This window comes from Podarcis erhardii, assembly GCF_964252035.2.
Source record: "Podarcis erhardii genome assembly, chromosome: 7".
NCBI classification, from domain to species: Eukaryota; Metazoa; Chordata; class Lepidosauria; order Squamata; family Lacertidae; genus Podarcis; species Podarcis erhardii.
Window position 1 is genome coordinate 88,121,912 of NC_138511.1, and position 12,161 is coordinate 88,134,072.

The 12,161-nt window shown below is 46.4% G+C and overlaps 1 protein-coding gene across 1 annotated transcript in view; it reads right to left on the reverse strand.

Moving 5' to 3' along the window:
• CAPN12 (calpain 12) overlaps nucleotides 1-12,161 on the reverse strand; it is a 33,959-nt gene extending 21,798 nt beyond the window's left edge. Inside the window, exons 1-6 of the mRNA XM_081868946.1 lie at nucleotides 11,900-12,161; nucleotides 10,313-10,388; nucleotides 6,536-6,657; nucleotides 5,412-5,545; nucleotides 2,165-2,333; nucleotides 752-835 (exon numbers count right to left, since the gene is read on the reverse strand). Of these exons, the coding sequence (XP_081725072.1) occupies nucleotides 752-835; nucleotides 2,165-2,333; nucleotides 5,412-5,545; nucleotides 6,536-6,657; nucleotides 10,313-10,388; nucleotides 11,900-12,127 (813 nt within the window). The 5' untranslated portion in view covers nucleotides 12,128-12,161. The remainder of the gene's footprint in view (nucleotides 1-751; nucleotides 836-2,164; nucleotides 2,334-5,411; nucleotides 5,546-6,535; nucleotides 6,658-10,312; nucleotides 10,389-11,899) is intronic.

Genomic DNA, 12,161 nt, shown 5'->3' on the forward strand with positions numbered 1-12,161 from the left:
CCGAGCAACGGGAGCTCACCCTGTCACGGGATTCGAACCACCAACCTTCTGATTGGCAAGTCCTAGGCTCTGTGGTTTAACCCACAGCACCACCCGCATCCCACATAGATAGATGATGATGATGATAGATAGATAGATAGATAGATAGATAGATAGATAGATAGATATAGATATAGATATAGATATAGATATAGATATAGATATAGATATAGATATAGATATAGATATAGATATAGATATAGATAGATAGATATAAATTTAGGCCAACTATGAAATGAAAAGCTGCCCTGTAAGAAAAGCTCTTCTAACAACAACAACAACAACAACAACAACAACAGTGAGAAAGGAGAAAGGAGGGAGGTGATCCACACTGGTACAAAATATCTCAACCTTGAGAGCCAGTGTGGTGTAGTGGTTAAGAGCAGTAGTCTCGTAATCTGGGGAACTGGGTTCGCTTCCCCGCTCCTCCACATGCAGCTGCTGGGTGACCCTGGGCTAGTCACACTTCTCTGAAGTCTCTCAGCCCCACTCACCTCACAGAGTGTTTGTTGTGGGGGAGGAAGGGGAAAGGAGAATGTTAGCCGCTTTGAGACTCCTGAAGGGGAGTGAAAGGCGGGATATCAAATCCAAACTCCTCCTCCTCCTCTTCTTCTTCTTCTTCTTCTTCTTCTTCTTCTTCTTCTTCTTCTTCCTCTTCTTCTGCCTTGCAATGCCCCTGGATGAGGCTGATCTGGAATCTCCCAAGACATACCTTGCAGAATCCGGTGATGGAATAGGCATGCCCTTTCAGCAGTTTCTCTGGGGTTTGTACTTCAGTCTCCTCAGGACCACTAGCCTGAAGAAAATCACGATGGACAGCACAGTCAGACCCACAACCATCACCCAGAACAATTGGGTGACTAACTCTCCCCCCCCCCCATTTGTCAATAGCCTTGAATATGTCTCTGAATACCAGTTGGTAAGATTCACAAGTGAGGAGAAGGTTGTGGCACTTGGGTCCTGCTTGAAAGTATCCCACAAGCATCTGGTAGGTCACTGTGAGAATAGGATGCTGGACTAGATCCCCTTTGGCCTGATCCAGCAGGTCTCTCCCTAGAGTTACGAGTTTGTGGGTGTCAGCCAGACTCCTGGATCCAGTAAGAGTTAGAATTTAATGAAGGCTTGGGGTGTTTGGCTGAGTGCTAGATGCTTCGAACTCCTGGATTCAGCAAGTGTTAAAAGTGTTAAAAGGCTAGACTCCAGGGTGACAGGTGTCAGGTCAGGGAATTGGAGGCAGAGAACGGGGAGAGAATGGAACAGAGATCCGGTTCCTTTAATTAGCAGCTGCTCTTCCTCGGACGAGGAAGGTGATGAAGGGCTGTCAGGAGGCAATGAATCTGAGAGGGGGGAGCCAATTCCGGGGCCCAGCCACTCTTGCAGCAGAGGAAGGAAGGGGGTTGGGCTCAGGAAGTGGATATGCTGGGGGAAACGGACTCACCATGATGGAGACTGACTTTTTTGAGCTCTTGTAAATAGCTTGAAGAAACCAATAAATCTTTGTAAATATGGCTGGATTCCTGGACTCTTATCTCTACTAGCACCCACCAATCAGTCCTGACAACAGGCCATTAAGAGAACAAAGGATTCAAGGACTGGGGGCCCTCCCTCAACAGATAGCCAGAGTTTAGAGTGGAGAGGTTAGGAGAGATGTGACTTAGAAGGAAACCGAGGGAACATGGCACTAGAGAGCAATATTTTATGTCTGCTTGGATCTAAGGAAGCTCCTGCAGCCAATCGGAAGCTGCTGAAGCCCCGTCGGATGTTCGGTTTCCAAAAATAGTTCACAAACTGGAACACTCACTTCCAGGTTTGCGGCGTTCGGGAGCCAAAACGTTCAAGAACTAAGCTGTTCGGAAACGAAGGTAGGACTGTATTTAAAACTTTCAGTCCCCACTCCTGATGTTTTTGGACCTTAACTTTCATCAATCAAGACTGAGAGCTAGTATTGGGTGCTGGGTCTGGCTCAATAGAGGCTTGGGGGTCTCAGCCCCTGGGAGCTGACCCACAGCTTGGTTTCGCCACTGAAGCCACTGAGAAGATATTGCCAGGGATTTGGGGAGCTGGGTGTGCTGATGACAGTAAGCACTGCAACCCCCTTAAATGAGTGCCCACCCCCCACACCCACCATAATGCTCGCTCCCATCATAGACCGCCTCTTCAGCGCCTCTCGGATGATCTTGAAAAGCTCTGGGTTAGGTGTTTTTAGCAGAAAGATGGTCCCAACTCCGCCGGTGAAGTCCACAAAGGCTTCATTCATCATTCCCAGACTTATACCCTCGTAGGAGCCATTCAGCCTTTGCAGGAAGGAAAAGGTGGGAATAGAGTAAAAATACCCAAACAGATTGAAGAACAGAGGAATGAGCAGAGGAATCTGCCTTGCACTAAGTTAGACCATTTTTCTATAGATAGACCTTATGCAATTGTCTTCTCTGTACATCCAAGGCAGCGATCTACTCAATGCTACACATTTTTCGGTCCTGAGACAACCTCCAACATTCCTCAGATGAAAATGGGGGTGCTCTGTTCTACTTTGGTGTGGGTGGGTGCCCCCCAACCCCATGCCCCATATATAGGCACACTGCCCATGGAATATGGGGAAAGGGTAGGGCTGGCAGAGCTGCCCCAACAGCTGTTACCAAGAGGAGTTTGGAACAATACAGTGCCGGCAAAACGCCTTGGTTACATGCGGTAATATTGTGAGGCTTCCATCAACCCGCCTTGGGCGTCAGAGGAGGCACCTGTGCCAGATGTTTGCCAGGCAGCCCTTCTGTGCCAGCAGCGTAGTCTCTATGGTTGGCAGATGTGACTTCCAAAAGGCCCCTGTGCACCATCGCGAGGCAGGTCCCCCAGGCCGCTCCTGCTGCCGCCATCACCGTTGAGTAGATGTGTTGAGTGGTACCGTCTAGCAGAGCTGAGGAGGCAGCAGAGGTTGGCACCTGGACCCCTCTCCTCCCCTCCCCACAGGTCCCATTGCGCCACCATGAGAAGCTGGGTCACTGTCTCCTCTCTCCCTGCTCCTCCTCTTCCCTGCTTTCAGAATTCGGGACTTTGCGTTGCATAGTGAGAAGCTGCAGTGGCTTAAGGGTTTCACAACAGCCCCAGCATTTTCAGGGCAGTTGGAGACTATGGAATGACAACTCTTTGTACAGTGGTACCTCTGGATGCAAATGGGATCCATTCCAGAGTCCCGTTTGCATCATGAGCAGAATGCAACCTGTGTCTGCGCATACACAGGTCGCGATTTGCCGCGTCTGCGCATGTGCGTGACGTCATTCTGAGCGCCTGCGCATGCGTGAACAGCGAAACCCGGAAGTAACCCGTTCTGTTACATCCGGGTCGCTGCAGGACGCAACCTGAAAACGTCCAACCTGAAGCGACTTTAACCTGAGGTATGACTGTATTTTGTTTTTGAAAGTTGGTTAGATGAGGGTCTAGCTTAAGGCTACGCGATATGTTGATATATCGCCCCAAACTGGTTTGAATTCCATATTGTGAGATCGGTTTCAAAAATGTTGGCCCAGCCATATATTGAGAATCATGGTGGGTGGGTGCGGGTGGGTGTGGGCGTTTGCTATGCAAAACTGTGAAGCCAGCCAATGCCTCTACATAGCTCCATCCTTATTTCAGACTTTGTAATATATTGGTATATGATATACCGAGCCATAGCTTAGGACTCCACTCTCTTGGGGGGCCCAAAAAAAACCTAAAGGAAAAAAAACCCTGGATGTACATTTCCAAAATACAAGATAAAATAACACCTACATACAGCAACAGTGTTTTGGGTTGTGTATGGACCTATTAGGTCCATAAATTACCATATGGCATATATTGAACACACAAAAACAGCGACAACTGGTTGTTGACAAAGGACAGCTGGACATATAAAGGGCCCCATTACCTTCAGTAGCTTAGGGCCTCATCAAACCTAAATCCGGGCCTGGGTATATCACCATGTTTAGCCAGCCATATATCACCAAGTTGAAAACCAGATATTGCCCAGCCCGAGTCTAGCTAAAACTGGGGAACCTGTGGACCTCTGGGTGTTGCTTGACTTCAACTCTCATCAGCTGTAGAGAGTTATGACTCTGCTGGCAAAGGCTGGTGAGAAAGGGAGCTTGCCAACACCCGGAGGACCCTCACTGGTGCTCCGCCGGATGTTGTTGGACTCCAGGACCCATCTGCCCAGGCAGTGTGGCCAATGCAGAGGGGTAATGGGAACTGTAGTCCGACAACAGCTGGTAGGCCTCAACTGTCATGGACTGGCCAAATGCAGAAGAGTGGTGGAAGACACCAGCTGGGGAACCCCCAAGGGAAGAAGGCTCAGAGCCAGGGGATTGGTGGTGGGATGACAATGAGTGGTCAGAGGGAGAAGAGGGAGAAGACTGGGAGGAGGATGTGTCGGAAGCTGAAGATGAGACAGGGCTTAGTGAGCGGGGAGAGTCTGTGGCAGAGAGCAGTCCAGAATCAGAGGCAGAAGCGGAGGCTGGAGAGGAGGGGGGCAAGCTGAAGCATAGCTGTCAACTTACAGATTTGAAAATAAGGGACCAGCAGCCTTGAAAATAAGGGATCAGCAGCCAAAATAAGGGATTTTTCCACCACAGGTATGTTCAACTTCTGAGCCCCTCCAAGCCAAAGGCAGAAAGCCCAGCCAGCAGCCAAAGAAGCCTCAAGCAGTGGTTCCCACAGCGCAGCAACCCGGCAAAGGGGATGCAGCAAGGAAAACCACCGCTGGGAAGCGCTGAGCAAAGGTGAGTCCCCAGGGAACGTGGCCAATTTGATTGGCACAAGGCATGCAAGCTCCACCCCCCAGTCGTTCTTAGACTCCTTATTGGGTGAGCAACGCAGCCAATCAACACAGTTGGAGCCTGCCTCCTCCCTGGTAGGGAGGGAGGGAGGGAGGGAGAGGAGCTGCTTCCTTTGAAACCCGGGAAATTTAAGGGACATCATCTATAAGGGACAGCAGCGGGACATGGCGCTGGGATAAGGGACTTTCCCACCAAATAAGGGACGGTTGACAGCTATGAGCTGAAGAATCCAGGGATTCTCCCCCTTCTGCTGCGACCAGCTCCCTTTCCCCCGTCCCTTGGAACACACAGAGAAATGAAAAAGGAAGAGCAGAGATTGGTTGTGCACAGATGCAGTCTGCAACTGCTTGGTAAAAGCTCTGCAGGCGAGGGTTCTTAGGCACCTGTGGGAAGGCAAGGACCTTCTATCCTTACAGCTGCTGCATTTGGGCAAAACCTACTAAGCTGCTGGGGTCACCAGGCCTGTGCTGTCTTAGTTTCTTGAATCAATAGTTGACTTTATCGCTGACCTATGCTTGACCAACGCCCAAATTAAGCAGTGAATTAAATAGCTGGTGTTCCACTCACTTGGCGTAGGCTTTCTCCAACAAAGGCATCCAGAACTCATCCTTCTCCTCTGAGTGCACGAAAATCAACTTTCCATTCACAGTTGGCAGAAAGTCATCCACCACGACATCAACCCACTGCCCATACTGCCAGAACTAGGAAGCGGGTGGGTGGGAGGGAAATGAATGAGAATGAGATGCTTTTGATTAGGAGAACCACTGTTCTTTGCCTGCCCTCCAGATGTTGTCAACTCCCATCAGCCACAGTCAGCATAGCCAATGGTCAAGGATGATGGATGTTGTAATAACAGCGGTGCTGATTGCAAGGTAACAAAACCGGCTGGCTATGAAAATGGATTAAAACTAGTAGAAGATTGAGAAGGTGATCAAAGAAGAAGAATGAAGTGGTAACACCAGGAATTTAATGGACTTGCAACGGAAGGACACGGATGGCACTGTGGGTTAAACCACAGAGCCTAGGGCTTGCCAATCAGAAGGTCAGCGGTTCAAATCCCTGTGACGGGGTGAGCTCCCATTGCTCGGTCCCTGCTCCTGCCAACCTAGCAGTTCGAAAGCACGTCAAAGTGCAAGTAGATAAATAGGTACCACTCCAGTGGGAAGGTAAACGGCGTTTCCGTGCGCTGCTCTGGTTCGCCAGAAGCGGCTTAGTCATGCTGGCCACATGACCCGGAAGCTGTACGCCGGCTCCCTCGGCCAATAAATCGAGATGAGCACCGCAACCCCAGAGTCGGCCACGACTGGACCTAATGGTCAGGGGTCCCTTTACCTTTACCTATGCTTGCAACGGGAGTGGGAAACCTAATTACTTTTGAAAAAATGTATTAAATTTAAATAATTTGTTAAAATTCAAAAACTAATAAAAATTATTTAATTAATTATTTGAAAAAGGATGATGGGTTTTGTAGTCGAATGACACCTGGAAGGCCACAGCAGCTGGTTACATTTGAAAGCCTCCAGGATTCCATTCTGACGCTGTAAATTCTGCAATCCCTGCACCTCCGTGCTAGGAAATGGCTTTGCCTGGGCTTTGTTTTCACCCAGCAAAGTACAAGGGTAGCAGTGATGGGAATAAGCTTTGACCAGGGAGCTGATTGGACCTCCTGGAGGAGATGTAATGAAAGTCACCTGGAAATGGAAGATGCCAGCGTAGTCTGCCGTCTCAAAACTTTGACTCTGTGGGACCACCCTGTGTAGGAGATGTGGGTACAATGTGAGGGATGCTGCCGCTGCCAGGAACCAGCAGTCAGCTGTCAGAGGTAGAAAGAAGATGGTTGCTATTTATTTATTTCTACACTGTTTGAAAGACCAAATGCTCCAGAACAAAACAAATTCCTTCCAGTAGCACCTTAAAGACCAACTAAGTCAGTTCTTGGTATGAGCTTTCGTGTGCATGCACACTTCTTCAGATACACTGAAACAGAAGTCACCAGACCCTTCTATATAGTGAGAAGGTGGGGAGGGGTATTACTCAGAAGGGTGGTGGGATTGGGTGATTGGCAGATAGCTGTGATGAGCCTGTTGACGACTCTTAACGACTGCAATAGGTCTTACAGGAAAAAGCAAGGGGTGAGAAGGTGAAAAATGGCTTTGTCATGTATAATGAGATAAGAATCCAAGGTCTTTGTTCAGACCAGGTTTCTCCATGGTTTTGAGTTTGGTGATAAGTTGTAATTCAGCAGCTTCTCTTTCCAGTCTATTTCTGAAATTCCTTTGTAGTAAAACAGCTACTTTGAGATCTTACCTATCTGTAACAAATGCTCCAGAAAATAGATGCACAACATCTCAGGATTCTGTAGAAGGCGGCATCCATACCAGCTTTATTTATTTATTTATTTTAATAAATATTTATTAAGATTTTACAAAATCACAACAAAACACAAGAACACAAAACAGAAAAATAGAAAATACAAATATAGAGAAATAGAAAATACAAAAAAACAAGAATAGACAAAAAGAAAAAGAAAAAAGAAAAAATTCATTATTCCTTTTCTAAATTCAAAGTTCATTACCTTATTTCCTTGACCTCCTCACACCTCCCCTTTTTGTATTCCCATTTACATAATCAAATCAGGAAATCCTTACTCTCTTTCAATTTATCATCTTTAACTTTAGAACTTAACATATCACAACTCAAATATTCATATCCATCAAATTCATTTTTGCATACTCTTTCTAACTTTATCACTAATGCCACTTATTTTTAATCCAACATCATTTTAACATTCATAAATTCATACCAGCTTAATTTAATGAGGATGACACGGAGATCAGGGCAAGTTTGTACATTGAGTACGATGTAGATATGACTCCCCCTGCAAAGAATTCTGAAAACTGCAGCTCAGCCCCTCACAGAACTACAGTTCCCAGGATTCTTTGGGGGAAGACATGTGCTTTAAATTTATGGTGTGTGTGTAGCCCTGGGAACACCTGTCTGTTTGTTCTACAAGCGAGGAATTCAACTGCTTATCTGAATTAGGAACAGAAGAGAAATTTGGTTTAATGTGCATCGTTCACATGACCCCAAATACTTTCAGAATTCGTAGTTCTCTGAATTTTGAGAGAATGGAAAGTGTGCACAAAAATGAATGGCACTAGGAGGGGGAGATGGCTTGCAAAAACGTGTATACTAGGCAAAATTTCATATAAAAATCTACAGTAGGAGAAATGAACACTAAAATTGTGGCAATTTTTTTTGCGAGGAATTTCCAAAATAAATAAATCACTAGCAGAAATGTGGCAAACTGAATTTAAGATAATAAAAATGCAAAACAGAGAAACCACATTGGAAAGATTTGTCCATTCCTAATATGAATTACAGTGGTACCTCAGGTTAAGTACTTAATTGGTTCTGGAAGTCTGTACTTAACCTGAAGCGTTCTTAACCTGAAGTGGACTTTCCCATTGAAAGTAATGGAAAGTGGATTGATCCGTTCCAGACAATGAAAAAACACCCCCTAAAACAGCAATTTAACACGAATCCTACTGTTTCACGAGACCATTGATCCATAAAATGAAGGCAATAATCAATGTACTGTACTATAAAATGAATAAGACAGTATTTTAGATGAAAAAAAAATAAAATTTATTTCCAAACTCACTGTTTGGAGGAGGCTCAGGGTCCTCTTCCACAATCACAATTGGCTTGGCTCCCTGCATTCGTGGAAGCCTCAGAGAGCTCCTGCGGCTGGAGCCCAGTCGCAGAGCCTCTGCGGGCACCATGGATGCCAGGGCTTGGCTCCCGACATCCGCGGAGCCCTGCAGCCACTGTGGGTGCCGGGGCTAGGCTCCCGGCATCCACGGAGCCGCTCTAGGCACTGCAGATGTCGGGGCTTGGTTCCAGCATTCGCGGAGGCCTCAGAGAGCTCCATAGGCTCCGCCGATGTCCGGGTTTGCCTCCAGGCAGCGGCGAGGCCTCTGAGAGCTTGCACAACTTACTTCCGGGTTACAATCGTTTGTAACCCGAAAAAACGTTAGTTGAAGCGTTCGTAACCCGAGGTACCACTGTATTTGATTTTATGGATTCTGGTCAACAAAATGTGGAGTTTCTTGGTGTAGAATTTTTTGTGGATTATACACAGCATGGAAAATAATACCAATTTCTCACCATTTTTGTTGCATGTTTAACAGCAACTAGATACACAAAGCACGTGATGAAGGATTTGTCATCACGACGACGCTAGAGAAAGCTTCGCCTACTGAATTCCTGACTGTCGGACTGCTGTAAAAGGCACAGCAGCAGGAAGCAAATAAATAGCAGCTCTGTAATAATTTGGGTTATCACTAGTTGTAGGACTGATAAGGAACAAAGAATTTTGAAACCTTCTCATGTTTGTACAGCGAAGCTGCTTTCTACACCCCAAACATAAACTAGTTGTTAAATGTTAATTGATAACGGCTTTCCTCCTCCCAAGGCATTCTAGAAATTGTGGTTTTGTGAGGATGATAATTGCAAGGACTGCTAGCCCTGTCCTGGAACTACAAATCCCAGGGTTCCCTGAGAGAAGCCACATCCATTAAGCTGGTTTACTTCCGTTTAGCTAGTTTACATTTGTGGTAAAGATGTAACATCAGGCAGCCAATTAGACTTGCCTTTTTTTTTAACCATTCTTGGCATGCACAAATTTAGCAAGTAGAAAGACAGGTTTACTCATGTGAGTTTTACTATAATGAAGAGGATTACAGAGAGGATGAAATCGTGCTCATTCTAAATTTCGGTATGTCAGGCTGCCACCGAAGGCACGGGCAGCACCAACAGAAAAGGGTGGCAACTCAGAATTAACGAATGACTATATCAACAAACCTCTAAAGCAGGGGTCAGCAAACTTTTTCATCAGGGGGCTGGTCCCTCAGACCTTGGGGGGGGGGCAGACTATATTTTGGAAAAAATAATGAACGAATTCCTATGCCCCACAAATAACCCAGAGATGCATTTGAAATAAAAGCACACATTCTACTCATGTAAAACACGCTGATTCCCGGACAGTCCACGGGCCGGATTTAGAAGGCGATTGGGCCGGATCTGGCCCCCGGGCCTTAGCTTTCCTACCCCTGCTCTAATGAAATACTATGCCCCCACTGTGGAAGGACGTGTGGATCCAGAATTGGCCTCCACAGTCACTTACGGACTCATTGTTAAAACCGTGTTTATGGAAGACAATCTTACTCAGCTACGAGGGATCGCCAGAGAAGTGGTGTGTGGCTGAGTCTTTTCCTAGCAGAGACACTCTGCTGTTTAATTCTCTAAATCTGCATCAGAAATGCAAAAGTTGATTCCTGCAAAGATGTAGTGATATAGGCGACAGTTTCCGCTGTCGAAGGCGCAAAAGCCAGGCCAGAAGGCAGGGCGGAAAACTTAACAGCAAAGCAAGAAGCTACAGAGAAGGCAAACATATGACACATTACCCAGTTTCCCCTGGCGGACATCTGTGCGGTTCATTCCTTCACAGATGAAGCGGGGCAGTTGGGGCTTGCAGATGTCCTGCAATGACAACACAGAAAAGTTGTTTCCATTACCTACTTCTGCAATAAACAAACGAACCTTGGCGCAGCCAGGAGGAATGGGCTTTTGTGTGCAGGGACTGTGTCCAGTTCTGGTACCTGAGAGACAATTCCTTGGCTTGGAATGCACTCGGTGCTTTCATTCTAAGAAATCCCCAGCCCACCAGATGAGCTGGAGGTGTAAACCTGGCTTTCCATATGTTGGAAAAGTTCGGTGCCTCCCCTCCTCTCTGCCGAGCGGTGGCAAGAGCCCATGGGGTCTATATGTTCCTTTCTAGAATTGAGACACACACAGCTTTAAGAAATATGGTTTATTCACCTATTTACACCTTCAGTCTGCATGGAGGGAGTCCAGATTTTACAGCACGGTCCTTTCAAGAGGGGCTTGTCCCCCTCAGCCCTGGAGTCCAAGACACCTCTCCCCATCAACCCTGCAGCCAGCCTGCCCAAGATGGATCCCAATCTTTCTCTGCCCCTTCTTCCCCCAGCACTCCTTGCTCCCAGACTCTCTTTTTCTGTTGCCTCAAACACACAAGTTACCCTGACAACTTTCCAAACCCCTGCCTCTGTGTTTCTTAATGGCTCTAGCTTGGCCGGGTCATTTTGATTAAGCTAGCACAGGAATTCCCTTATTCTTTTTGTATGTAATGTTTATTAATTTTTCTGTTTTACAATATAAAATACTCAGTTTTACATCCTTAAAATACCAATGACTTCCCTTCTTCTCTTTCCATGGTTCATTTTATATACCGTATCATAAATCCCTGCATATTTTACAAAAGCTATACCATTCAATATTCCATTATTACACCCATCAAAACTTATTTACACTGTTGAATTTATCTGAATGCTGCCAACCTTTTCAGCTACACAATTATTTCCCATATATTCAATAAACGTTTTCCAGTCTTCTCTAAATGTACGTGCTTCTTCTTCTCTTATTCTGCATGTTAGGTCTGCAAGCTGAGCAGTTTTGCTCAGCTCAAGAATTCCTCTGCAGCTTCTTCACATCCCAAACCAACAAAACCATACCATTTATTAATTTATGGGGTTTAGGGGTCCCCCCCAAAAATGTATAACACCTATATTACTCCCTCCCCCCTCCCAAGATGCTAGCATCCCCAAAACACTCAACAGACTGGCTGTTGTACAATGCTTGCTTCTTTCGGGAACTATTGTATTTTTTGCTCTATAAGACTCACTTTTTTCCTCCTAAAAAGTAAGGGGAAATGTGTGTGCGTCTTATGGAGCGAATGCAGGCTGCGCAGCTATCCCAGAAGCCAGAACAGCAAGAGGGATCACTGCTTTCACTGCACAGCGATCCCTCTTGTTGTTCTGGCTTCTGAGATTCAGAATATTTTTTTTCTTGTTTTCCTCCTCCAAAAACTAGGTGCGTCTTGTGGTCTGGTGCATCTTATAGAGCGAAAAATATGGTGCTCCTGATAATCAATGAACTGGATGTAAAAGGAGAATGTCTTTGTTTTGACTCACCTTTGGCCTCTGCCAAACCACCCCCTGGGCTTTCTTGGAGCCAGGTCCCAGCTTATTGTATCCAAGCGACTCGGGGCTGGGTTTGAAGTCGGGGTCGACGAAGAGCGATCCCTGCTGGAGACACTGGCGCTTCAGCTCCCCATAGTCCTGTCCCCCGTAGGGCAGGACTCGGGCAACTGCCTTGGCATCATCCTTCTCCAGGCAGATAGTGATTCCGGAGGAAGCCATAGCTGAGATCAACAGCAGCTGAGTCGTGGACTTG